This window comes from Orcinus orca, chromosome 15 (assembly GCF_937001465.1).
Source record: "Orcinus orca chromosome 15, mOrcOrc1.1, whole genome shotgun sequence".
NCBI lineage: Eukaryota > Metazoa > Chordata > Mammalia > Artiodactyla > Delphinidae > Orcinus > Orcinus orca.
In genome coordinates, this window is record NC_064573.1 from 63,614,981 (window position 1) to 63,641,353 (window position 26,373).

The following is a 26,373-nucleotide window of genomic DNA, read 5'->3' on the forward strand; positions in this document are numbered from 1 at the left end:
CATGGTCCTGGTCATGGGCCAGACCTCCTCTCACCCAGGCTACCGGGTCCACACCCCACCCACACACCCCCTGCTTCCCAAACCGCCTCGGCCAGCTTTGGCCAACAATGCCAGAAAGGATGCTGACCCAACTGCCAACTCCAGATGCACACATGCCACTGAGGGCCTAGGCCCCTCTGAAACCCACCCTTAGGCCTGGGGCAGGAAGATGTCCACCCCAGCTCCCACCCTCCCAGGTCCTGGAAGCACTGGACAGAGAAAGGAAAGCAGTTTCTCATTTAGCAAGAGAACAGCCAGAGAACAGAGGCCTCACACAAGTTTTCAATCAAGCTTTTAATGAAAAGATCATAAAATAACAGTTTCTCATCACTGTACATTAAGACTGCACGCTTCTGAATGGAGAGATCGGTGAACTGCTTTACTATGACACTTGAGGGTTGCATACCTGCAGCTCTGACCTGAATTTATCCAAATTCTCGAGGGAAGTGAACTCAGTGTGATGACTGACAGTGGCGGTGGCCAGTACAGGAGTGCGATCGTGGTCCCCCCTTCCGGGGAAGGGCGTGTAGCAGGACATGATCCCTCTTCCAGTTCCCATTAAACAAAACAGCTATAACCCCATCCCTCCCCTCCCCCTCGAGGTATTTGTGAATGGGCCAGTGCCCAACCTGGGGTCCCTCAACGGGGGAGGGGGAAAGCAAATGATGGGTGGGGGACAGAGAGGTTCCCCTCAGCACCTGGCCCCACAGGGCCCCGCCAAGTGGAGGGGGGGAGCCCTGGGGATCCTCTCTGCCCTGAGTGAGGTCTGTTATGCAGCATATTTGAGGTCAATAAATTACAGCAATAAATAGCAAGGTGAGGTAGGGGGAGGGGTTCCCGGTAGAAAATTAAAGTGGGGTGACAAGCCCGGTGGGGGATGGGTGGTCCTAGGCAAGGGGTCCCAGGCAGCCTCAATTCCCACAGCGTACACCCACCCCGATTTGGAATGTCAGACTGAGGCTCTGGTCAGGCCCCGCTCCACAACCCCTTCCTGGCATCGGGTTCACAGGTTCAATGATGCCCAACCTGGCTCTGGGGAATAGCGAGGGCCTTGGTCCCTACAGGGGGCCGGTAGGGCTGGGATCCCTGGTCTGTTCTGAGGCCTGGCGCCTCTGCTTTCGCCCCCACAAGCCAAGGGGACGGGACGGATGCGGCCGCCTCTGCCCTGATCCCTGCCCTCCCGGCTGCCCAGGCCTCACCCTGACTCAGGACGGCCGCGGGGAGGGCGGCTGGGGTCCGCCTGCCCAGCCAGCCCGCCCCGATCGCACTCCTGCATACGGCCAGTCCAGTGAATACTGACAGGTGGGTGTGGGGGCGGGGGCGGCGGACAGCCCAGAGCCCCCAAGTGGCGACCAACGGTAACACACACGGCTGTGTGAGGTTCAGAAAGTCCGTCTGTGTCCAGATTGTTCGTTTCACAGGCTGAGGTGTATGGCTATGCTGCAAGTCTCTGAGATTCGTATTTGCTTAAAGGTTCATCTTTTCTTCTTTACCTTTTTTGCAATCCTGGAGGAGCCCCGGTGGCGGGCTCGGTCTGGCGGGAGCGTGCGGTGGTGGAGCCGTCTACCGCTCGCTCGCCCCAAGTCTGAGAAATAAATACATTCATCACTGCACAAACATATTGATACAAAAACAACACTGTTCAGAGTGTTTGCACCGTCTGTGTAGGTAAGGACCGGCCCAGTGAGCCCCTCCCACTGCCGGGGTGGAGGTGGGGGTCCCCAGGGGGGCGGGGACCCGCTGGAGTCGACGGAGCTGTGCAAAGGTCCTGGCTTTTTGGCTTGAGAGGGACCCTCACATCAACCCACCCAAGGGTCGCAGGCAGAGCAGCGGGATGGGGGCGCACATCCATCCCAGGGCCCAAGCCCAGGCTCAGGTCCTGTGGCCAGAACTGACAGCCACCCCTACTAGCTGGCTAGCTGGCAGGACCACCACAGTCTAGCCAGGAGGCCTGGGGGGCGGGTCAGCACGGGCCCAAGCTCTTTGGTGCCAGCTGGGCTGGGAGAGGCCCGGGCTGGGAGGAGGGCTCAGGGGCCTCCACGCCTGCCCCGGCCCCACGGCGGCCCCTCTGCCCGTGAGCCATTCCAGGGCCTACTCAGAAGGGGCTCCGGCGGAAGGTGGGGTTCACTGGGACTGGCCTTTTATCTGCTGAGGTCTGAAACTGTAAAAGTTTATGTAAACAATGAGATAAATATATTAGTATCTTTTTTCTGAGCCCATTGAGGTTCCATACGCATTCAAAATGTGCTTTGGTTTAAAAAATAGGTTTTGTGAATTTGGATGTGAGCTTTTGTCTTTTTTTTCTTTTTTTTTTTGTTGTTGTTTATCCTCTTTCCTACATGACATCTGCTATTTTCTGTTTCCTGTTTCTCCGAAACATTCAGGAATTAAGTGACTAAAGCAGAGAACTGTAAGCCGCCCTTGGCCTCCAACAGCCTAATCTCCTGGTGAGGCTCTAACACACGTCCATGCACACACTCACAAGCACACATTCCACATGAAACCAAAGGAAAAGGAAAACAAAACCAAGTGTTGTGTTAACCCCGCCCGCCCCACAAACCCTTAAAGTCTTAAATAGGAAACTAGTGTTTCGCTTTCTTGTTAAAATACAGAGAAGGCTCGATATATGATACAATACTCAGGTGGGTACAATACTACGTCGCACGAAGGTCGTCGAGTGAGGGCCTCTGCGCCCAGTCCCTGAAGCTCTGCCATGAACCACCTGCTTCACCGGGGGCCACGCCCAGGGGCGTGTGTGCAGCTCCCGCTACAGACTTCTGTCGTGTGGCTTAAGTGCTGACGGAGTAGGGGGGTCGGGAGAGCAGAGGCGCTGGAGGGGCCCCCGCCTGACTTGCTGGAACACAAGTCCCCAGAGGGGAGAGGAGCAGCCCGAGGCCGGGGGTACCCCAAGGGCTCAGCAGGGCCCCATGTGGCCTGCGTGCCCTCACTCCCAACACCCACCACTCGGGTCCCTGAACTCAGGCTCTGGTTTCAGCTGGAGGGTCTCTGGAGGGGTGGAGGGTGGGGGTAGGGGATGACTCCGGAATTTTTTGGTCTGAACTTAAAGTAGAAAAAAGAAAAATGAAAACATGAAGCAAAACGAAGAAGATAAAGCCGCTGGTCCAGCCCTGTGGCTGCAGTAGGCTGAGGACAGTGGTGCCGACCTCTCGACCTTGGCCTGGCCTTGTGAGCATGGCTCTAGGCCCATGGAGGTGTCTGAGGCTGGTGGAGAGCCCAAGGCGAGAGGTGAGGGTAGGGTGGGATTCAGGGCTGAGCCCATGGGTGGCAGCCAGCCTCTCCCCAGACCGCCCAGAGATGCCAAAGCAGAACAGGTCCCCACCCTGCCAAGGGGGTGGGAGAAGATATACACATCCCTGTGGTCAGCCCCTCTGCACTGGTCAGGTAGGGGCTGCTGCTCTCCCGAGGTCAGGCTCTTGCAGGCCCAGGGGACAGGATGGGGGGGGCTCACTTCCGCCCCGTCCTGGCCTGGCCGGGAGCCTCCAGGAACTTGTCCCACTGTGTGGCTCCCGTCTCCTGGCACCTGGTCCTGTGCCGGGGGCTCCCCAGGGGCTGGAGCACCTATACCCCCACTCGGGCCCAGATGAGAGGCAGCTCGGGCTCCCTGACGCCCAGCAGCACACTCAGAACACCTTCAGGGTGGCCAGCTGGCCACACGCGCACAGAGGAAGTACAGGTGCCCCTTCTGAGAGGGGGCACAGGCGGGGGGCCCAGGAGGGCGACAGAAGGGAAACACAAGCGTCACGGCCACAACTGCCATCACCAACCAACGTCCTGTTCTCACAAATTCAAGAGGTAGCAAAAGGTCAGAAGTCTCTCCACCTTGATGGGCAAGGAAGGAAGGAAACGCGACATGAGTCCACACGTACCGCGCACACCACACACACGGAGAAAATGGAAACGCGTACCAACGTCCTGGCACCGCGGCCAGCCTCCCCCCGCCCCCCACCAACCCCAGACCTTCCAGTTCCAACATTCACATACACGTTACACGGGGTTTTCTCTTAATAAAAAACAAGTACCTCTAAACAAAGAATATTCCTCAGAAACTATGGGAAAAGCACTCTCTCTCCTGAGGCAGCCGAGGCAGGGCTCGGGGCCCAGGGAAGCCTTTGGCCAAGAAGGGCTTCTGGGGCCTGGAGGGTGGGCGCGCAGCCCACAGTCGGGCAGCGGGGGGTGGCTGCCCCGGTACATTCAGTCTGCAGACCCAGGCTCAGCCCCGAGGGGCCGGAAGGAAAATAAACTCTTGTTGGTTTTGGTTTAAAAAACAGAATTCAAAAAGAAAAAAGGAACAGATCAGTAGGAATAACAGCCACACAGGCCCAGAGGGCTCTTTAGTTGTGGAGAGGTAGGCGGTGGGGGCCCCTGACTGTCCCAGCACCAGTGAGCGGTGACCCCTGGCTCGAGGAGGGAGGGCGCTGTCCCCTCCCTCTGGCACCGCTCCCCGCAGAGCCAGGCTGGCAGCACAGACACCCCGGCCGCGGCAGCCCTGCTCCCCGCAGCATGGAGGGAGGCCCCCACTCCCCCTGCTCCAACACAGCCTGCGGGACACCCCCCGTGACCCACTCCCGCAGGCCCCGCCGTGGCCCTCACGGGGAACTGGGCCGGGCAGGATCAGGAGGCAGACGGCGCAGCAGCCACATGCACTTGGGTTGGGTGCTGGCTGCCCGCTTCTCCCCTTGGTACAGACTGTGGATTAAAGCTCTGGGGGGGGGGGGGGGGCTGCACCAGGAACTGCCCCACACCTGGGGCCTGGCCACTGTGCCCCTGCTTTCGTGGGCGCCCGCAGGCCAACAAGGGTCTTTGGCTTCTAGGAGGGGGAGGTGTGCATGCGCAGGTGGCTGATGAGGTTGCGCTGCTGCGTAAACTTGCCCCCGCACAGCTGGCACTCGTAGGGCTTCTCGCCCGAGTGCACGCGCATGTGCTCAGTGAGGCGGTACTGGCGGGTGAAGCGCATGCCACACTCGTCACAGGCAAAGGGCTTCAGGCCCAGGTGGCTGCGCATGTGGCGCGTCATGGTGCCGCGCTGCGTGAACATCTTGCCGCAGATGTTGCAGGGGAAGGGCCGCGTCAGCCAGTGAGTCTTCTCGTGCTGCCGCAGAGTGGCCGGGTCCTTGTAGGTCTTCTCGCAGACCGAGCACTTGAAGGGCCGGGGCTCGGCTGCGTAGGCCGCGCTGGGCGCTGACAGGTCCTCGGCCTCCTCCTCGGCGCCCCCGCTGCCTGTCTCATAGGCACCCTCCTCCTTGATGAAGAGCTCCTCCTCTGTGTGCGTCTCCACATGCGCGTTGAGCTGCTCGGAGCTGGGGAAGCCCTTAGCGCAGGGGATGCACACATACAGGTTGTCCCCATAGGACACCGTCTCATAGCCCTCCTGCCGGTACATGTAGTGGGCGCCAGCATGGCCGCTGCCGCCCTCGCTCCCGCTTTGCCCACTGTCCTCACTCCCATCCTTGCCGTTCTCCTCCTCCTCCTTGCAGGGGTATGAGGGCTCCCCGTAGGGCCCGCCCGCCACCGCATTGCTGGCCAGGATGCCGTTGGGAACCCTGTCCCCAAGCCCTTCAGCCTCCTCCCCTGGGCAGGGACCCTTCGGCGCTGCTTCCCTCCGCTCAAAGGGGGAGGCAGCCACGGGCTCCTTCTTGGCCCACTCCTTCTTGCGGGCCGAGTGCCGGAGGCTCTTGCGGGGGGGCTGCCCGCCCGGCCCCTCCAATAGGCTCAGGGGGTTGTCCTCGGCCCCCTCCAGATCCATGGGCTCACTGGGGTTGCCCCCCAGCTCGGCGTAAGAGGCACTGTTGGCGACGGGAGGGGCGGAGGCCGAGAGGGGTGAGCCTTGCTGACTGTCGCTCAGCTGGGCTGGGTCGTCGGGGGTGAGGGGGGGCCCGGGGGTGGCGGGGGGCAGCGGGGGGCTTTTCTTGGACAAGTCCAGGCCCAGCTCCTGCTCGCAGCCCCCACCACTGCCATTGGTGCTGCAGCCACCCAGGCCGGCCTCCCCGCTGGCTGGACAGACCGGCCGACCCAGGCCGTGCGCGCTCTCCTGGCTGGAGCCGCCCAGGAAGAGCTCCTCATCGGAGCCTTTGGCCTGGGGGAGCTCCTGGGGGGTGTGGGCCCCCTTGCGCCCGTCCACGAGCCCCGGATACCGGGCCTGGATGACAGAGGCCGTGGACAGCCGCTGGCCGCGGGGTGGCCGCCCCAGGCCGGCCCCACCCCGCCCGGAGCCAAAGGGTTTGCCAGCTCTCTTGAGTTTGCGCCGGCAGAGAGCTGCCAACTCGGGCAGCTGGAGGTAGCTGGCGGCGGTGAGGAGCGTGCTGAAGTTGGGCTCAGCTGGCTGGTCACTGGGCAGCAGCTTGCCGGTGTAGATGAAGTCCAGGATCTGCTGGAACACCGTGGAGCTGACCATGTCCGTGTCCAGGTTGATGAGGTTGTCGTGCAGGACCAGGGACTTGAAGTAGATGCTGCTGGCGGCCAGCACGTTCTTGTGGGCCCGGAAGATGGAGTTCTCCACCATGATGATGACGTCACACAGGAAGCCCTTGGTCCGCTGCTGGTTCAGCTGCAGCAGGAGCTGCTTCGAGTGGCTGGGCAGTTCCATGTCGGGCCCCATGTCCCCACGCCCTGCCCACACGCACCACCTGCGGGCAAGAACAGGTACGCGTGTGCATCAGCGGGGGACCCTCCTGGGGTCCGGCACCTGGGCAGGGAACTCACGCCACCCAGGCTGCCTGAGAAGGGGGGCGGCACCAGCCCATCTGCAGACTTGAAAACACAGAGGACAATGCACATGGTGGCAGGCAACGAAACTGGGATTTGAACTTGGCCCAAGGTATCATCTCCGCACTAAAGGAAGCCAACCACGTGCCCAGATGGGACCCAAAGGTCTTTGGCCCGTCTTTGGCCTCATAGACCCAAAGGCAGGGGTCTATGAGGTGCTGGGTGGCTGGACTTCTCACGTGGGCATGCAGCTTCCCAGCTTTCGAGACAAGCCAGAAATCCAGGTTTTCAGGTGAAATCACCCCATGCAAAATGAAGCTTCTTTTTCCTTAAATACCACGTGGGCCAGATCAAACATGCAGCCTCTGGTCTGCGACCTCTGCTCTAGGCTGGGTCTCTCTCCAACAACCCTAGAGGCTTCCCAAACTCTGAGGTTTACCAGCATCACGTGACACTGCAGCCCAGCTGCCACCCCCACCCCACAAGGCCTTGCCCCACCACAGGCACTGAGCACCCATCCCCCCTACCCCCTGCCTGGGCCTCCAGGTGCTGAGAAGAAAAGGCAGCCTGGCCAAGCCCTGGCACCGCTGGGCCCCAGGGACTTTCTGGGCAGGGCAGGCAGTGCTGTCTGAGCCTGGGAAACTCGCCAGACTGGCACAGATGCTAACTGATGTCACTGAGGAAAACACATGCAGAGGAATTCTGTGGTGGCTGCGTGGCAGTGTGCACAGGGGTCTCTGGGAGCAGCGTGCCCCAACCATGCACCCACCCCACTGGGCAGCAGGGTCACAGCGCACGGCCGTGGCTCCCCACCCCTCCAGCCACTCGAAGCTCGTGCCCTCCCAAAGGTGCTCTGAGCCGTGAGGCCAACAAGGGGCTTTCATGTCCTTCTGCTCACGGCCCAACCTCGGAGAGAAATTGACTGCTCTGAGCCTCCCCCACCTGGGATCAGCTCCTACCAGGCGCCCAGCCCTGCCTCCCTCAGGACAGAGCCCGGAGGGGTTGCACCCACCTGCCTTCCTCCCACTGGTCCGTACCTGCCCTTGTTTGCAAAGACAGAGGAAAACCCCCCATGATCCTGTGCACCCCAAGGAAGACTTTGAGCACCCAATGACCACGTGGGCCGGCACTCAGGGCCTGACAGCAGGAGGCAGCAAGCACCTCAGGCCAGCTCGGCCTTGTCAGGCTGTTCAGAAGCTGGAGCCCAGATCGCGCAGAAACCAGCCCTCCGCCACTCCCCGCCCCCAGAGCCAGCCAGGCAGGGACAAAGAGCCCAAGGCGCGGCCTCCACACTGGCCTAGACACCTAGCCCCAGCACCCAGGACAACTGGCAAGGGGACTAGCCGAGGGCAGGAGGTCCTGGCCTCCGAGAGCCAGTGAGTCCACAGCAGCCCTCCTCCCCAAGCCCCAGCCTCCCCTCTATGCTGCCAGCGCTGCCCGCACACAAAGGACTGCAGGCCAGGACACAGGCTGAGAGCTGCAGGCTGCCCAGAGTCCCAAGGAGGAGGAGCAAACATCCTCCCTCTGCCGCCCCCGCCCCCAGCTCCCCCTCCCTGACCTACCGGAGTGCCAGGGGCCCAGAAACCATGTGAGCAGCAGCCAGCGGGGGTGGCCTCCTTGAGCGCGTGGCCTCCCTGGGGGTGCATCAATGCCTGGTCACCTGGGGAAGGGAAGACAGACAGACATGGTCACCCACAAAGGCATCAGCAGGGGGAGGGGGGAGGTGCTGGGGGACCTCGCTCCCAGGAAGGTCTGGGGGTCTCTCTGGCTGGGACGCCCAGACAGCTGGGCAAGAGACAGTGGTCATAGTGCCCACAGTCAGTCCCCGTGGTAGGAAGAACGCAAATTTGGGGAGCTCGCCTGCACCCTCTTCCCACCCACCCCCACAGATTTAGGATACTGCAAGGGCTACCTAGATCTGGGGGAGCTGGTGGCAGGCACACAATTCCTGGAGGGCGGGCAGGCGTGGTGGCAGGAGGCCTGGGCAAGGCCCTTTCCAGGCTGGCCACATTTACATAACAAAAGGTCAAAATCGGAGGCGCTGGTGCAACAGGCTATTTATAAGAACCAGTCTCAACCGCTTCTGGCTCTCCTGCTCCTTTCCTTCCCTTCCCTCCGGGTCTGCTCTCCCCCCACCCCACCCCCGCCCAGAGCGCCCAGCCCCCTCCTGCCCAGCCCAGCCTGACCACATGGCGTTTGCAGGCTCGCCCTTTCAATACCAGCCTGCCAAGGCCACTGGCAGCTGCTGCCAGATGTGGGTGGGCTCCACCTGCCCCCCCCCCCAGAGCTTTGGGTCCTGCGGGAGGGGGTCCTGAGGCTCCAGCTCCTTGTCCCCCACTCCAGCAGGCCTGGGCGCCCTTGGAATGGAGCCAGGGGTGGGGGAGGAGGCCTGCAGCAGCCCAGAGCCCATCCCTGCCTGCCCTTCCCCCGCCCCCAGGGCCAGGGAGGCTCAGCAGGTCCCTCAGGAATGTGACCAGACCCGGGGTGCAGGGTGGCCGGGAGGCCTCGGCTCCAGCCTGCCAGCTGTCTCTCGGCCCCAAGCACAGCTCCCCTCTTGCAGGGGTTGCTGGGGGGAGGGGGGCACGGTCAGCCCAGAGGGCAGGAGAACCAGCTCTGTAGGTCCAGCAGCCTGAGAGCGTCCACGTTTCCCCGAGGGCAGCCTGGGCCCCTCATCAGGCTCCCGGCCAAGAGAGGCCAGAGACGGAGCCAAACCCTGCCTGGGGAGGGGGGCGGAGACCACCGCAATGCCGCCGCCAGTGAGAGTGGCCCAGGAGAAAGGATGGGAAGCCACATCAGGAACCCCACCAGACCCAACGACAACCCAAGCCCCGCCCGGGCACAATGCCCACCACCTCAGCCTGGGCCAGACCCTGCAACTGGGGCTTCCTCGCCCTTGTTGGAGATCAGGTCGACCAGCCTGGTCACTGCAGCCTGGAAAAGGCCCAGCGACTGACCAAGTGACTGCCCTCGAGCCTGACCTACCCGCAGGGAGGCCCAGCAGGACCAGGCAGAGCAGGCTGTGCCCTCCGCCGGGCAGGGGTGGGGTGGTGTCACACAGAGCTGCCTGCTGGGAGTGCACATCCACCAGGAAGCTGCCCCGCCTGCCAGGCACCCCAGGCTGGGCCAAGAGTGGGTCTACATCGTGTCCATAAGCAAGGACACACCTCACCACAGGTGAGGGCCAAGACCCCTAGAAAGTGTTGCTCCTTCCCTCCCAGAGGCCTCTGCCCTCCGGCTCAACGGCGGGTGTGGGAGCAGCAAGTGCCCACCCTGGAGAGCCCACAGCAGCCAGGGAGAGAGGGCTACAAACAGCACCGTGGGGCTGGCCAGGCAAGCTGGCAGCGGGATGCCCACTGGGTACGGGGCTGGTGCTCAGCCCTGGAAGGAGCCCACCACGGGCTGGAATGAGGCTGCCGCCTGGCCCCAGCTCCTGGCACCCAGCAGCCACCTGGCAGCAGGCCCAGCAGCATGCCAATCAGCCCCAAGGATCCCACGCCCAGCGCAGCCACACTGCCCACCCGGAGCACTGGCTCCAGAATGCCCAGGATCTTGGGCAGTGGGACAGGTCAGTCAGATGGGTGCGTGGTTGTCCCCAGATGGGCTGACCCTGACCCCAGCAAGGAAGGGGGGGAGGGGACAGCTCTGCTCTCTTGTGAACAGAGGGGCCTGGATCACCTTCCCAGGTCTCTGTTCACAGGACGGCCAGCACCCAGCTCCCCAACAGGGCTGCTACACGGTGACGTGAGACAGGTCCTGACTGAGATCTTATTTCCTCTTCTTCCCTCCAGGCTCAGGCCTCAGAAAAGCCAGGGAGGCTGGCCCCCGCCTGGCCCCGACCCCACACACACTGAGGACAGGTCCGGGGCCTACAGAGCACATGCCCAAGGCCAGGTCCCTACAGCTGCACAGGGATCCCAGGCAAGACAAGGCCCCACCCACGTCAGGTGGTCCACATGGGCTCAGGGCTCGTGGGGAGGTCTCCCCTCCTGGAACCCACAGAGGGCAGGAGGCCATGAGAGGAGGTCTCCACATGAAAGTGGCCCTTGTTTAAGCAGGAAGCCAAGGAAAATGGCTCCAACCCCAATTCCGACAGGAGCCAATCCAACTTAGCCTGGACACCCACTGAGCCCAGAGCCTGGGTGCCAGGAAGCCTGGGCCCTCAGCCTGCTCCATCCTTTAGCCTTCAGGTGGAACCCCCTGGGGAACAGGCAGGCAGCCCTGCCTCCCTGGAGCCTGGCGGCGGGCACCCCTCCCTTCTGGAGACAGAGGAGGGCATCCCATGCCTACCTCCAGCCCACAAGGGGGGCCCAAGCTCAGGGTGTGGTTTCACCCTTGGGCGATGCTCCCAGGAGACTGTGGGCCCCTCTCTGCAATGTCCTATCTCCCTTGGCAAGAAAGAGCACCCAAAGAACCCCCGCGCACCCTGGCTGAAATGACTCGCCCCGCCCAGCCAGGATGGAGGGTCCTGGAGAGAAGGGTGAAGACAGGAAAAAGGGGTCCCCACCCCTCTTTGGGCAGGCCTCGTCACCCAGGTCCCCGGGAACCCTGACCCCTCCTCCCTCCCCAGAGCACACTTTCCGCAGGAAGCCCAGAGCTATGCTGGGTCCCCCCCCGGAAAAGTTCGCTCCCGGCCCAGCCCAAAGCACCCAATGGGAGGCTATTCTTGCTCCTTAACCACCTTCTGGCCAAAGAACAACAGCCAGAAGTCACAGAAGAACACAGGACTCTTCCAGCTGACAGTGGCGTCGGGGGGGGGGGGGCTGCCCAGCACCCACCGAGGGCTCCACTGGCGGTGGGAGTCACAAGGACACCAGGCCACCGCCATACCCCTAGGGGCTTAAGCACATCTGACCGTGTCATTGAGGGCCTCAGACACTCGTATCCACTGCCCCCCCAACTCTGGGCCCAGCCGACCCCTGCTGTGGCCACCTGGTGCTCCAGGTGTGGCCCCGACAGGTGCGAGCACTGCCCCTCCCTGCAGGCCAGGCCCCTCCCAGGCTGCAGGAGGGCAGCTGGAGGGCAGAGCGAGAAGGCCTGGAAGGTCCCAGCACCCAGGATCCAGAAGAGCCTAAGGCCAAGCCCCAGAAGAGCCTAAGGCCCAGCCCCAGCTCCTCACCCCATACCAGTTGGAGGGCACCCTGCCTGTGGGGAAACCTCAGAGGTGTTCTCTCCACCTCCAGTGCCAGATAAGAAGACAGGTTCTGGGGGTTAAGCAACTTGCCCAAGGTCACAGGAGCAAGCAGGTGGCAGAGCCTGACTCCAGACTTTCCTACCCTGAGGACAGACACCTGCACCTCCTTCTCCCAGGGGCAGGGCAGGGGAGCCAGGAGGAGGGCCTCGGCCTGCAGGTCCCCCTCATCTCCCCCTCCCACAGTCTACCTCACAGCAGGCCTCACCTGGGCTACACCACCCAGGGGCAGGCCTACTCTTGGGGACCCAGGCTGTGCCCTCTCTGGCCTGCCCCTCCAGACATGGGTTGGCTGTGGGTGGGACCCACTGCTCTGGGCGAGTCCAGCGGGTAATCTGGCCCAGACCTGGATGCCGGCCAGCAGCTCCTGGCTCGTCTCCCAGACCATCCTCCTGGAAAGCAACGGGCTCCACGAATGCCAAGAGCCCTGCCCTCCTTCGGACAAGACTTCTACGAAATTAACAACTCAGTTCCATCAGCACGCTGGTGACATGGTGATCGGGGCCTGGGGCTGGGCTTCTCCCTCAGGTCCCTGAGCAGTGCGGGAGGTGGCATCCATCCACCCCAGCACGACCTCCCTGAGTCTGCCCCCAAATGCCTGCAGCCCCACCTTCCCACATGTGCACTCCCACCCAAGAGGCTCATGGCACCACGAGGGGAGGCCTGGCGGGGCCACAACCACAAACCCCACTCTCCAGGGCTCCAGCGCGAGCCTTGCACACTCACCTCACCCCTGGCCTACAACCCGCCCGTTACTCCCACTCCCAGGACGACCCGGGTACCTGCAGCTGGATTTCCCCTGCTGGCACTGGCACAGCTAGCTGGCTGGCACCGGGGAGGGTGCGGGGCAGGGTCACACTGGGAGGCCCCCAGCCTGCCTGAGTCTGGCCAAGAGTGTTGAGCCAGTGAGACAGGGGGTGAACTGGGGAGAGGCAGGTGAGAGTTGCCTGGAGCACAGTCACCATTATGAAAACTTCCAGACTGTGCCCACACTGCACTGCCCCCCATCCCCACCTGAAGGGGCCTGAGCTCTAGGTAAGAGGCTTGCTTGCAGCAAAAGAACTAGAGCCTGGAGGCAGGGAGCCTGTGGGAAGCTGGTGGGGCGGCACGGCCAACTGGGAGCATCCCGATCAGGCAAGGAGCAAGGAGCTCCTGCTGCAGGGAGACAGGCCCTGGCAAGCTGGCTCCTGCGCCCCCAGCCCCACTTCCTACTTGTCCTGCTGGGTGTCCGGCACAGTCCAGGGACCAGTGGCAGCATCGCCCAGGGTTTTTGTTTCTTCTTTTAGTTGTTTTTTTTTTTTAATATTTGTTTATTTGGCCGTGGCATGTGGGATCTTTGTTCCCCAACCAGGGATCAAACCTGCGCCCCTTCCACTGGAAGCACGGAGTCTTAACCGCTGGACCACCAGGGAAGGCCCTAGCCCAGGGTTTTGAGAAACGCAGACAGTCTGGCCTCACTCCAGACCTCAGAACCAGAACCTGCACGCACACTGGACTGTGGGTTACAAGCTTTCTACTCCCCAGAAAGCCCGAAGCTCGGCAGGTAGTAAATGCTCAGTGATGGGTGTCAAGAGGAAGGAGGCGGCCCCAGAACTTGAGAGATCGAGGTGGCACTCTGTTACTGCTGGCGTCTTAGAAGCAGGACAGTGGCCGCGGGCGGGCAAGGGGTTCTGGGCACGGGTGGCAGGCAGAGTGCAGGGAGCCTGGGCCACCCGCTGCAAAGGAGTCACCGTCCCCCACCTACCCCGGGATACCTTTCAGGAGTCACAGAGCAGCAGCTGCCCAGCCCACGGCTCCTCCAGGACAGAGACTCCAACATCACAACTTCAAACCCAACCCTAGAAGCTCACTATGTCTTACACTAACTAAGGACTCTCAAATAGTTAAAAAACAAAATAAAAATACTCTGCATCTTCTATCATCATCCCTTCGTACCAGAAGACACTTCATGACTGAAAACCAGGAAGAACCACCTCAGGGTATAGGAGTCCTTCCCCGAGAAAGGGCAGCTGACCCATCCACCCACGCAGCCGTCGAGACTCCCAGTGGCTGGCACCCAGGCCCTGTGCCCTGCCTGTAACGGCCTGGCCCTGGAATCAGAAAAACAAAACCCAAACCGGATGCCAGATGGCAACGACGGGCTTCAACTAGCTGACCAGACACTGAAAGAGGTCATCCCAGGCAGAAAAGAGAACGGTCAGACTTTAAAAAGACCCAGACTGAAGACACACAAACCCTGGGTCCCAGAAGCCATGCAGGCGTGGAGCCCCTCCAGCAGTGGGCAGGCCCCAGGGCTCAGGCCAAGCCTCGCACTCGTGCCTTGCACGGGTCAAGAAGAGCTGACTGTCACCGTATCCCACGGCCTGGCTGCCTACACGGGGAGCCTCCAGCAAGCGGCTGAGCAAAGCAGCCAGACCCGAAAGGGACAACACAGCCAGTTCTGGTCAAGGTGGAAAGCAAGGGTGGGTGAGGGGAGGGATTGGGGAGTGGAGGGGGCTTGAAGGACACACGAGGGCCTTCTGTTCTGGTGTTTTCTCTCAGGATGGACGCTGGATGCGTGTCCACCTGGGAAGAGTCCGTGGCGCTGTTGCTCACAACTGCGCACACTTCTTAGGTATGACTATGATGTACTTGGCTTCAACAGGTGCACAGAAATCTTCAGGAGGGGCAGCAGGGCCCGTCCCAGGCCTGATGAGCAAGCTGACCGAACCCCCAACTAATCACAACAATCCCCAGACAAGACGCGGCACCAACAGGACAGGAGGGAACCCTACAGTCCAGCCACGGACCCACAGGACACCTAATAAAGACCACCTTAAAACCTCTTATCGGGGCAGATCTGTGCCTGCCATCTGAAGGCAGCAACAACCTAATGACATTTTTAACCATCCTAGTGTCCAAGGAAGAGGGAAGGGGTCTTCAAATCCTGACAGGCATGCTTAGGAGAGGAGAGGACATTCCAAGTGCACCCAGCAAGGCACCAACGACGGCCCCAGGAGCTCCAGGCTGGACAAGGCCCTCAGGGATCGGGAGTCAAACAGAAGGATCCCTGCCCTGAGTGAAGGACCAACCCCCAAGCCCAGGGCCTCTGACCAAGGACTCAAGGAGCTAAACCAAAGATCAAGGATCAGGTTGTTTTAGTCCAAAATGGAAAAAAAAAAAAAATCAAGTAGACACATCTTGGGCACCTACCAGTTTTTAAAAAGCCATTTTTAAGGAAAAAACTAGGGAACCGCTGTGGAAAACATTTCAACCTGTGGCTCTGTGCCTGAAACGCCTGCAGGATGGCACTTACAGAGAAGAAGTCTCACCTGTCCAGCAGGTAATGTGACGGGCCCAACAGAGGAGAGGCCGAGCTCAGAAAGGGAGTCAGACAGAGGGGCCCCCAGGACTCAAAGAAAAGTGCTCACAGAGCTTCTTCAGACGGCATCCCGGGGGCGCTTGGGAGGGCTGTTTGGCATTAAGGAACCCGGTTTAGAGACAGAAAAAATAAACAGGCTCTTCTCTGCCTGAGGAAGCAGAGCTGGGGGAGGGGGGTGAAAGCCGGGCTACTCAGGCAGCAGCAAAAACAGAAACCCTGACATTGCCCCATGATGACATGTGGGGTCAGTGCCACCTTGGAACACGACAAGGGGGGGGCCGGGGCGCAGGAACCACAGTGATGCCCAGCACTTGGGTGAGTCTCAAAAGCACAATGAGCGCCCAGCTCTATGTCCACAGAGAGCAAACCCGCTGTCCAAGAATGCGGACGAGTGTGGGGAACCGGCACACACTCGCAACAATTAACCCCAAATTTGGAAAAGCAGTGACATTAGGAGCGGCCCAGGGAGCAGCCCGGGGCGTGGGGGCCATTTCTTACAGGGGTGGGGGGAAGGGTGCACGCCTCCCACTCTTTACAGCCAGATGTGTGCACACGTAACTCACACCTTGTGGTTCATACTCGTGACAACCCACAGCACAGCCCAGGTCCACAAGGAGCCAACGTGCTCGGTGCGGAGAGACTAGGGTATTCCCGATCCAGGGAGGGGTTGAGCACCCCCTCCCACCCCAGGGGACCCCCGCACGCAGCCACATGGCCGGGAACAGGGCAGCACCGTGTGAACTAGGGCTTCGGGGGCCAGTCCCACAGGACATGCCCAGAAAGTGTCACTCAGTCCCAAGAGAAAGCAGCAGAAGCCAGAGCCCCTGCACCTGGGGGAATCCTCCCGACGGGAGCCACTTTGAAGGACCGTACAAGTCCAGCATGTGAATCCGACCCCCGCGGTCCCAGCTGTCAACCCTCAGTTCTCTCCTCAAACGCCAATCCCATCAAGTCACTCTCCTGCTTACAGCTCTCAATGGACTCCCGGGGCTTGGATAAAGTCCACACCTGGGCCGGCCCATGGAGGGCTTCCAGAGGGCCAGGCCACCCCTCCACGCGGCCCCCACCAGTCAGGCCCGGGTGCCCCCTCCTCAGCGAAGCCACCCAGCACTTCTCCCCCCACCCAACGTCAGCACTAGCTGCCCAGCTGCCACCCAATAGGCTCCTGGGGCCAGGGACCTTGCGTCCCACTAGCCTGACGGCCACAGCTGCTCCAGCCACGCAGCAGGCTCCCATGCAGGTTTGCTAGGGGAGCAAATGCCAGAGGGGAGAGGCAGGGCTGAGGGGACAGGATGGGGTGGGGAGAGGGGAGGTGTAAAGGAGGATGCCACCCGCCCGCCGCCCCAGCCCTAGTCCACCGGTCAGAAACTGTTGTCCACATTCTTGAAAACTAGGAAGGACCCCCAAAGAACTCTTTGGTGGCTTGTATGCTACTCTTCTATTTACTGTGTTAGAAAAACTGGTAACTTAAAAAATATTTACTTGATTTAAAATTATCAACAATAAACCCATTTTATGTTAACATAAATGATGTTTTTATGGAGGAAAAAAACTATCCCAAAAGAAAAGAAAATCAACAAGAAGGGTGGCACTGTTTCACATTTTTGCAAATGTCTTTAACGCCTGGCTGAACAGACGTAGCTGGATCCTCACATCTGCCCTGCGTTCAGCCAGTGAGGATGCGTAGTTCTGACTGAAGTCTGTGGAGAAATCCAACCTCACACAGACAGATGGGAGGGGTATTTTACCCTTTTCAGATAATGGTGGCTATTCTTCCTTGTTATTACACTTAAACTCAACAAGTGGTAGGTTCTTAAAAGGTGCAATGTAGACTCTTAAATTGTATCGGTGATTAATTCATATCTGGTTACACAAAAATCCAGTGGCCTACCCTGCACTCACATCCACCCAGGATTTTGCAACACTGAGCGCTAGTCATTCGGAAAACAGTGGTCCCGAGTCAATCACATCTTCCCACTGTTGTCAGACTTCATTATACAACACCAAAACCCGAGTGCTTCCATCACAAGAGGTCTCAAGTCAGGCTCGCAGTGAAGGACAGTGGTTCCCAAAACTGTCCCTGTCCTCTGCTGGCTCTATGGCTGGCAAAACTGTCACCTGTTTTCCTTCCCATGGTAAGGTTCACTTTGCTCATTTGAGAAAAGGTCTGACCAATTCTCCAAGTCTGAACAACCACCTTGCCTGTCAGCCCTTCTTTCAAGTAAAACTAACATTCCATGAAAAAAAGCAGCTCGCAGACACTGCTGTTCCTGGAATGACGTCCTGCTTCGGTCTGAGGCAAGAGAATCCACCGGGTCCTCCCCAGCTCACCACAGAGAACACTTAACATGTGTGTCCTCCAGGGTCAAGACTCACCACTGGGTCACCTGCATGGCCTCCCTGGAACAGCATGAGGAAGACCAGTGGTCCCAGCTCGAGCACCCAGGGCTGGAGCATGCAGTGTGCACCTCGGGCAGCGCTGCCCACCACGTCTTCACACCGATGATGTGTCAGTGCGGGGACAAAGGCCAGTAATGTCTAAGTATTTTGAAGAGTCCTGGGAATCCCCAGGGGTCTGCAAACCACTCTGAGAACGGCTGACGGCCGTTACCGCAAATATTTCTACCAACCCATTTTACAGGCAAGGAAAATGAGGCACGGAGAGGTCTGGTCTGGCACCTGGAGGAAACAGGCTTGACATCAGAGTCCTCTTCCCCCAAAATCACAGTTGTTCACCAAATGCTGAAATCCCAGGCAAAGGGCCACACCTGAGAGTAAGGAATTTCAAAGAAAAGAAAGGAAATGCCACTTTAAATGGCCTCCAAAAACACCCTTAGAGGCAGGGCCGGCAGAAACCACTGTGGGGCCTCCAAGACCTGCTAACTAGAGGCGGCAGTGTTGCCTGAGCAGGCGGGCGCCTGCAGGCTGCGGACTGGGTGCTCAGCCCCAGAGGCGGGCAGAGTGGAGGCAGGGAGGGGTCTCGGGAAGCAGGTGTGCACCGCCTGCCCACGGCACCAGGCCAGCCCCACTGCCCTTATCAGCGTCAACATGCATGGAATGTGGGACTTTGGAAACTATCCCCTCCCCTGCCCGCACCCCTCTGGGGCTCGAGTTCACCTACCACAGCCACAGGGCAAGCCGAGCCCACGCCCAGCACCCCCCCCCCCACCTGCAGCCTCGTGGCAGCGGCTTGCTGGTGGTGGCCCAGGGCCCCTCCCCTTGCAGCCCAGCGGGGATTGCCCAGACCCCCAGGCCCCTCTGCCAAGAGACAACTCCACACGCCAGAGGGAGACCCCAGCTGGTGCCCCCTATGCTGAGAGAACACCAAAAGGAGGACCCAAGCCTGGTTTTGAGCTCCGGGCTGCCCAGCCCTGCCGCCAGCCCCTAGGCCCATCCTGGAAGTGGGAGCACAGGTCCAGGCCTCCAGGGGCAGAAGGGAAGAGCCACCACAGTAAGGGGTCCTCTCCGCCCCCGAGGCTTGGGGAAGGGGCCTCTCTCAGCTCCAGAACCAGACCCCCGGGCTCTGTCTCAGGCAGCCGTCTGCCCCCCACTCAAATGAAAACCCGGCTGCCCTCAGGCTCAAGCCCTGCTCAGCGGCAGGAGTCCACACGCGTGTCCAATGCACCCTCGTGCGTGTGTTGCATCGTGGTTACCCTACTCCTAGACTTTCTCCACCACATCCCAGCAGAAGGACTCTAGACCAAGTGCGTAACCTCTCCAGGCCACTCACACAGCAGGGACTGAGAAGGCAATCGGGACTGCCCAGGTGTGTCCCACCAGGCCCAGCCCGGGATAGGATCCTGAAAGGGAAGGCCCAGCCCTCTTGTGCTACCTCCCCAGCATCCCATCAGGAGCTCTGTGGGAACCATCCTCCTCCCAGTTTGCAAGCAGAGCTGCCGGAGCACCTGCTGGAAAGAAACCATCAGCCCTTTTCTACCAAAGGGGTCCCAGGGAGGGGCGGGGTGAAGAGGCCAAACACCTGAGACAGGAATCCACCCCCAGGACTACTCACTCTCAAGGGAGAACACATGGGTCCGTCTACCAAGATGTGCGCAGGCCAAAAACAGTGACAGAGGACACCCTGACTGCCCCGGACCACCCCTCCCCCAACTGCCCAGCCCAGACCACTCAGTCCCACTCCTGCCTGGCCCCAGGCCAGGTTGCTCTTCCTGCACCTCCCCCCAGGACACCAACCAGGCCCATTCCAGACCTCACCACGCCCAAGGGCCTTGCTGCTCTCCTCCCTCGTGCAGTAAGCTGCCCAGAGCAGGCGGGGGCTGTCTTGTGTCCTGGCTGCCCTCAGACGTGAACTAAGCCCCAAGACAGCCCATTGTTCTGTCCCAGCAGAGGAGGTTGGGCTGGGCTGGCCATACCTTACCTGAAGCCCCACCTCCAGTGCCCCTCCCAGCCCTCACCCCACCTCCTGGCCCCTTGTCAGTAGTTCCCTCACACACCTTACCCACGTAAATAACCTCAGGGACCCATCTCTCTCTCCCAGGTACCCTGAGGTCAAAGAGAAAAAGAAGGGGAAAGATACAGGTCCCAGGGGTCCCCAGCTGCAGCCACAGTGGGCTTGTTAGGGAACCACGAGGAACTCCAAGGTCACTATGCCTGGGCACAGAGACCAACCAGGGCCCAAGAATGCAACCAAGAGACCAGGGCAGGTAGTCCCTTAAAGTCAAGCAGGAGCAAGAGTCCTGGGGTCAAGAGCAGCAGGTGTTTCCCGGGGGACCTCCTAGGAGACGCCCCCTTAATACTCACCAGCCTGGGGTCCCTCCCACTGCCACCCCAGGAAAAGGGACCATGAAAAGGGTGAGCCCCCTCTGCACATGATGCTTCTCCAAGACCCTGGTACCTAACAGAAGCCGCTGGCTCGCTCTGTAAGCACAACCCCACCGGGCAGTCTGTGACCACCCTTGCTGGTCTTTGTGGACTCACCACTCCCTGATTCTATTATCAACACAGATTTATTCCTGCTAAAGCAGTTGGCTGCACATTGGATTCATTTTAAAAACCTTAGGAAGCATAGATGGCTGGGCCCACCCTAGAGGTGGGCCGGGCTGGGCTCCACCAGCTCCAGGTGATCCTGATATGCAGAGGTAAGAACCAGGGCACCATCAGGCAGGCCTCCACCAGGCAGCACGGGGAACAGCACACACACTGGAGGTCAGTGTGGAGCCCATGCTCATCACAGGGTAAGTTCCCTGTGTCCACATGGGGCAGACACTGAGGCTCCAGGCCCCACCCTCCCAGCCATCAACTCTACTCTCCCTTCTCATTCACTCTGGGAACAAGAATTCACCAAGAGCTTACCATTAGCTTCCAAAGCAGCGCAGGCAAGGGAACTGCAAAGGCCATGGAACAGTCCTGCCCCTTAAAAGGCCTATAACCAGGTTGAGGAAGAGGCCAAGGGGCTGCGACCCCAGCATGGGGAAGGGAGCAGCACCTCCAACCACCTGTGTGTATGTGGGGGGGCTGTGCCCAAGGCACTGGAGCAGCCCCTCCCCACATTCACCTGAACACCCTCGCCCCCCCTCCCCCGCAAGGTGCTGCTGGGAGAGAAACCCGAAGCGGCAGCAGCATCCTGGACCAGTGTGCACAGTGGCCACAGCCGTGCCAGAGCCAGTGGCCTCTCCAGGCCCACAAGAGGTCAACTGCCCACCTGGAAGCCCCCCTCCCCAGCCAAGCCCAAGCCCCACCTTTCCTTAGGGGCCCTCAGAATTCCCACAGAATGGAAGGGGAGAGCCTCGGGAGCCCCAGGAGCCAAGCCGCCTGCCCTGCCGTACCCCACCCTTTTCACCCACACACTCAGAGAAGGTGGACCCCCGACAGGAAACAGGCACCCACCCTGCCAACACGCTCAGCAGCAGGGGACCCTCGACAGGACCTGCTCTAACCCCAAGGCCACGCTCCCCCACCCCTCCACCCACCCACACAGGGCAGCCAGAGGCGGGGCTCTGAGCCTGGCAGTGTCTCAGGGTCCCTCTCCCCACAGTCTGGCCACACCCTCCCAGACTGTGCTCCCTCAGCAGAGCCCCCCGGCCCCGGGCCTTCCCTCCTGGACTGCGCTGGGGTCTGGAGTTGACACCCAGTTTTCCCTTCCTCGCCAAGCGCGCTGGGGGCCCACTCGCAACCCGCACCCCACCCCCACCTGCTTTTCTGGCTTTGCCACTCCCAGCTCACACCAGGTTCTGGGGCTTGGAGCCCTCCCCCAGCCCAGGTCCCTAACCCTTAAGCAAGGCCCCTCCCAGCAGGAAGCACAGCCGGCTGCCAGGCAGAGCCTAACTGGCCCAGCTGGCTGAAAGCCCCTAACTGAGGAAGCCAGGATGGGATCTCTGACCTCTCCAGAGAGAACACCAAAGGCGCCTACCCTGCAGCCCCAGGACGTTACTTAACCTCCAGTTACTTGACCTCCAAGTCTGTGAGAGTGCTACACCCAGAGCGAGCCCTGAAATCTCCCAGTGTCTCTACATCCCAGCTGAAGGCTGACCGCTTAGCGGCAAGTCTGAGCAACAGCACGATTTAGTCTAGCCACACGGGCTGGGCACTGCATTGGTTCTCAAAAAACTTCGCTGAACGGATAAAAAGCTTGTGAAAGAGACTCACAGGAGCACGCAGCAGGTGCTCCTGCGCCAGCTTCTCGCAGCTCAGTATCTGCAGGGCCACACTCCTGTCACCGTTCTCCTGTCTCCCCAGCACTGCCCTCCCCAAACTGCGCGCGCTCCCCATTAAAATCCCCCTCCTGAAGCTGCCCACCCTCCGCCCTTGCCACCTCGTGCTCCCCGCAGCACGGTGCAGCCCTATCACCCCATCCTCCGATCGTCTGTTTGCCAGTCTGTCTTCCCCAGGCTGAGCTCTGGAAGGCAGCGATACGTGAATGTGAACTCTAGCTCTGTTCCCATTTTAGAAACGGGGACACTAAGGCTCAAAGAGTCAATCCCTGTCCAAGGCCACAAGGAGAGTAAACAGTGCTGAGGCCAGTGCCCCTCACGCTGCCCCCAGGAGTCCCTCCTCAGTCAGGCTCCGAGGGCCAGGACGGGAGGAACAGGACTTGTGGTTTCTTCTCTGCAGAAGGAGTCAGGAACAAGAGCCCCCACCCTCTAGTGATCAGTCCCGGGGGGCACTGGCCCTCAGCCCCAGTGGGCAAGGCAGGCAGGCCGTGGGGTGGGGCTGACTGCTGGAGGCCAACAGGCCAAGCCAAAAAGGGCAGGGCAGCAGGTCCCCCGGGTAAACTGAACTTTATTCCTTCTTCACTCCTCAACTCTCGAGAACTGCCCTGCCAGCCCTTCCACGGGGGCGAGCTGCTGATTCAAAGGCACTGCCCCCACCCCCGCCCCCACCCCCTGGCAAACAATGAGGACTCAGGGAAGGCAGCAGGCCTGTCAGCTCAATAATGCAAAACCCTGTTGCTCTGAGTCCACGACAGCTGACTTCAAGTGGATCGGAGGCTGTGCTTATTAACAAAATGAGAAATCTGATCTATGGAAAGAAAACACTATGTGAGGATTAATCCAGGACTGCAGCTTGTGGAGAAGGCTGGGCTGCTGGCCAAGACCAGGCAGAGAGGACGGGACAGTGCCTACCTGTCCCCGGCAGGTACCTTGCTGCAGGACAGGGCATATCACCTCCGCCCCACCTGTGCTGCCTTCTCTCCTTCCAGCCACTGCAGCAATCATTTCGGTTTTGCTTTAATTAAAGGCCTGGCTCCCTCGGGCTGCTTCTTCCTCTACGCAGAGCCAGCAACCAGAGGGAGATTTTTCTTTTCAGGAATCGCTTGTAAAAGCCGACAGTCTAATTTACAAGTCCCAACAACTGGCAGGAAAACACTGCAGGAAGAAATCCTGGGTGCACACCAGCACTTGAGTCAACTGGCCAGAGGACAGTCACTCAGCAACACCCCAAAACTGGCCCGCAGGAAGCAGACCAACCTGGGCGCACTGACCCCAAGGCAGGCAGGCAGGCAGGTGGGAAGCCCCCTCCCAGCCTTCCTAGGCTACTACCTGCCCATGGACCTAGAGATTTCCATAATAAGCACAACCACACAGGACCGATTTCACTCACAGGCAGGGCAACCTACTCCAGGGGCAAAGGACTCAGTTCAGCCCCCAAGTATCAGCCTCCCATTCCCCCCACCCCCTTGGTACTAAGAGCCCGCTACACCAGCAATCTCACCACACAGCTTTGTCTCTGGAGGCCAGCCTGAGGCCGGCCCATCTGCTTTTTTTTTTCAGAACATGCCAGCAACCCTGCTCTGCTGAGCGTTAAGTCCGCTCCTTGAGCCAGGGCTACAGACCAGCCACATGGCCTGTGCTCCTGAAAATGTCTGCTGAAAGGCCCAGGGAGTCCAGACGCTGGCAGATGGGAACGGAGAAAAAGAAGTAAAGCCAGGAGCCAGGAAGCAATAAATGCTAGCTCCAGAAAGGTCCAGTTCCATCCCTCGAGCGGGGGTCCCTGGAGAACACCCCCAAGTTCAGCCTAGAATCTCTGGAGGCCCCTCCACTACCTGCCAGCTCTCCCCCTCCCCCCTGCACAAGAGGCACAGCCATCCCCACATCAGTCAACAATCTACAGCCACAGGATTCCTATGGGCAAAGCTCTGCCCCTCCCCCCTACCACATATGTCAGAGAGGTGGCCTCCCCGGGTTACACTCCTCCTGCCGGGGTGGGGGGGCCGGGAACCTAGCTTTCCAGATGTGCTTGGCAACCCCTACTAGAAAAAGCACTGGAGGTGGAGGGAACAGGAGAAACACGGATAAATAACTTCAAAACCGTTCCGGGCCATCCGGATCCGCACTGGGCTCCCTTCCCTAGGCAGTCCCACGCTGTTCTGGGTGGGGCCGCTGCGAGCATTATCTGGCCGCGTTCCCTCCTCTCCGTAAGTCACTACCCCCCAGGGAGAGGCATCCCCGCCTCCCTCCACCCCAGCTAAGCCTGTGTGAATATGAACCATCTCAGTAGATAAACAGAGAGTGACAAGCTGGGGCCCTTCAGCCCCCTCCCTCTGCCAGCCGGTCCCCTCCCCCTGCCAGCCGACCCCCTCCCCCAAGCCCATTTCTCTTCCTGCCAAGCGGCCGCCTGCTAAAGAGAGGTCTGGGGGCAGGGCAGCGAGCCCACCAGCCGCAGGGCCCGGCCCTCGGGGAGCAGCCCCTCCAGGCCTGCCCCTACCATGCCCGCGCGCAGCCGTCCTCCTGCGGGGAGGAGGCTGGGGAAACGACGGACGGCGCGGGGCCGCAGTCGTGGACACGGCGAAACGCCCCGCAAGGGGCGGCGGCGGGCGCAGGGCCGCCCGCATAATAGGAGCCCGCCTGTCAGGCAGCGCCGCTCGCCGACCTGCTCGGATTAGACCGCGGATGCAGAGGCACAAAGAGCCGGCGCCCGCCTCCCCGCCGCCCAGCTCCGCACACCCGCGCGCGGGGCTTTGTGCCATGACCGCGCCGCCTGCCCTGGGCCACAAAGCGCCGCAGGCGGCAGACCAGCCGGGGGTCCCGCCCCCTCCCACGCGCGCAGCAGCCCCACGTCTCCGGGCGCGCGCCCGCCCACGCCCCTCTATCGGGGGCGCGCCCGCCGCCCGCCTCCCGCGCCCCTCACCTCGTGTGCGTCGGCGGCGGCGCTCGCCCGCCGGCCGGCCCTCCCGCGGCCTCGTCCTCGGCGCCGCCCGCGCCGCCCGCGCCTGCCCCGTCCGTCCGCCCGCCGCCGGCCCGGCTTGGCTCCCCGCCCCGCGCGCCCGAGCGCCGCTCACAGCCGCCCGCTCGGCGCCATCTTGGAAGCTTGTGACGTCGGCACCGCCCGCTCACCCCTGACCCACATCTGAATGGACGAGCGGCGAGGCGGGGTGGGGCGGGGCCGGGCCGGGCCTGGGCGGGGCCAGGGCGGGGCCTAGGCGGCCGCGCGGCGGTGCCGTGGGGGAGGGGCGCGCGGAAGGAGCAGGGACCCGGAGCCAGGACCCCGACCCCGGCGTGTGGCGGACCGGTGGCGGGTGTGGGGCTGGCGCCGTGACCTCAGCCCCGGAACACTGGACCGCACCCCTCGGATGGGGGCTCAGCCCCCACACTCGGAGCCTACACCTCTTGAGCCTGACCCTGACCCCTGGCAGTCCCGCTCCGTGCCCCCGCGGGCGGCCATCGTCACCTCGCAGCCGCGGGCTGCAGACGGCGTGGTCCGGTCTGGGGTCCTGGGCCTCCGGGTCCGGAGAAGGAAGCCCCCAGCCCGGCCCACCGCCCGCGGCCCCGCGCAGCCCCGCCGGCCCTATCTGCTCCGAGGGCGCGGAGGTTGCCACTCGCCGAGCTCAGCCAGCCCCTTCCGGTGGCCGCAGCCCCTCGCAGGCCCCCGGGGTCAAGCGATGCCCCCAGGCCGGCCGGCCGGACCCAGGCTGTTCGGAGGGGCTGCAGCGCGCCGGGGGCCGCGACGCTGCTCTAGGGGTCACTTGATGAACCGCTCCCCACTTTGGACACCAAATAATAGGACGAGCCAGCTAAAGGCTGTGAGGGGCCCAGATTTACCAGTCAAGACTGGAACCGAGACTCCCTAGTAAGGCTGACTGTGGCCTCGTTCTTCCCAATAAACGTGTACTTTTTTTTTTTTTTCGGTACGCGGGCCCCTCACCGTTGTGGCTTCTCCCGTTGCGGAGCACAGGCTCCGGACGCGCAGGCTCACCGGCCATGGCTCAGGGGACCAGCCGCTCCGCGGCATGTGGGATCTTGCCGGACCGGGGCACGAACCCGTGTCCCCTGCATCAGGCAGGCGGACTCTCAACCACTGCGCCACCAGGGAAGCCCTAAAGGTGTACTTTTAATGCAACCCTACCAGGACGGTTCTGAGACTTAACAAAATTCTCACTTCAGCTGGAAGAGTAAATAACCCCAAACAGCTATTATTTCCCTCCTTGGGAACAGAAAAAGGAACAAGGTGGACTTGCCCTAACGTATTAAAACAAACTGTGAAGGTACTGTACTCAACTCAGGGCAATCTGACCCAGAAACAGAAAGCCTACAAACAGATCCCAGAAATGGTAAAGAACGTGATGAAAAAGGAAGTATCAAGCATCAGTGAAGAAGCAAAGAAA

At 61.1% G+C, this 26,373-nt stretch overlaps 1 protein-coding gene across 3 annotated transcripts; it reads right to left on the reverse strand.

The window, feature by feature from the left end:
* Positions 1-314: 314 nt before the first annotated feature.
* Positions 315-25,081, reverse strand: HIC2 (HIC ZBTB transcriptional repressor 2). 3 transcript variants are annotated; one of them, XM_049697902.1, is made up of 4 exons: positions 22,895-24,301; positions 17,688-18,079; positions 8,325-8,422; positions 315-6,683 (listed from the first exon to the last, which is right to left on the reverse strand). In XM_049697902.1, the coding sequence occupies exons 3-4, from the start codon at positions 8,348-8,350 to the stop codon at positions 4,868-4,870; spliced, it is 1,842 nt and encodes a 613-aa protein (XP_049553859.1). In that variant the 5' UTR covers positions 8,351-8,422; positions 17,688-18,079; positions 22,895-24,301; the 3' UTR covers positions 315-4,867. The 3 variants fall into 3 exon arrangements, with proteins under 3 accessions (XP_049553859.1, XP_049553858.1, XP_049553860.1); XM_049697901.1 differs by lacking the exons at positions 17,688-18,079; positions 22,895-24,301 and adding an exon at positions 24,900-25,081; XM_049697903.1 differs by lacking the exons at positions 17,688-18,079; positions 22,895-24,301 and adding an exon at positions 8,675-8,876.
* Positions 25,082-26,373: the final 1,292 nt, after the last annotated feature.

Bases quoted from the DNA above. Each gene is read 5' to 3' on its own strand.
- HIC2 (XM_049697901.1), bottom strand. From the start codon at position 8,350: ATGGTTTCTGGGCCCCTGGCACTCCG. The intron at 6,684-8,324 runs GTAGGTCAGGGA...TCTTGCCCGCAG, and splicing joins TCTGGGCCCCTGGCACTCCG to GTGGTGCGTGTGGGCAGGGC.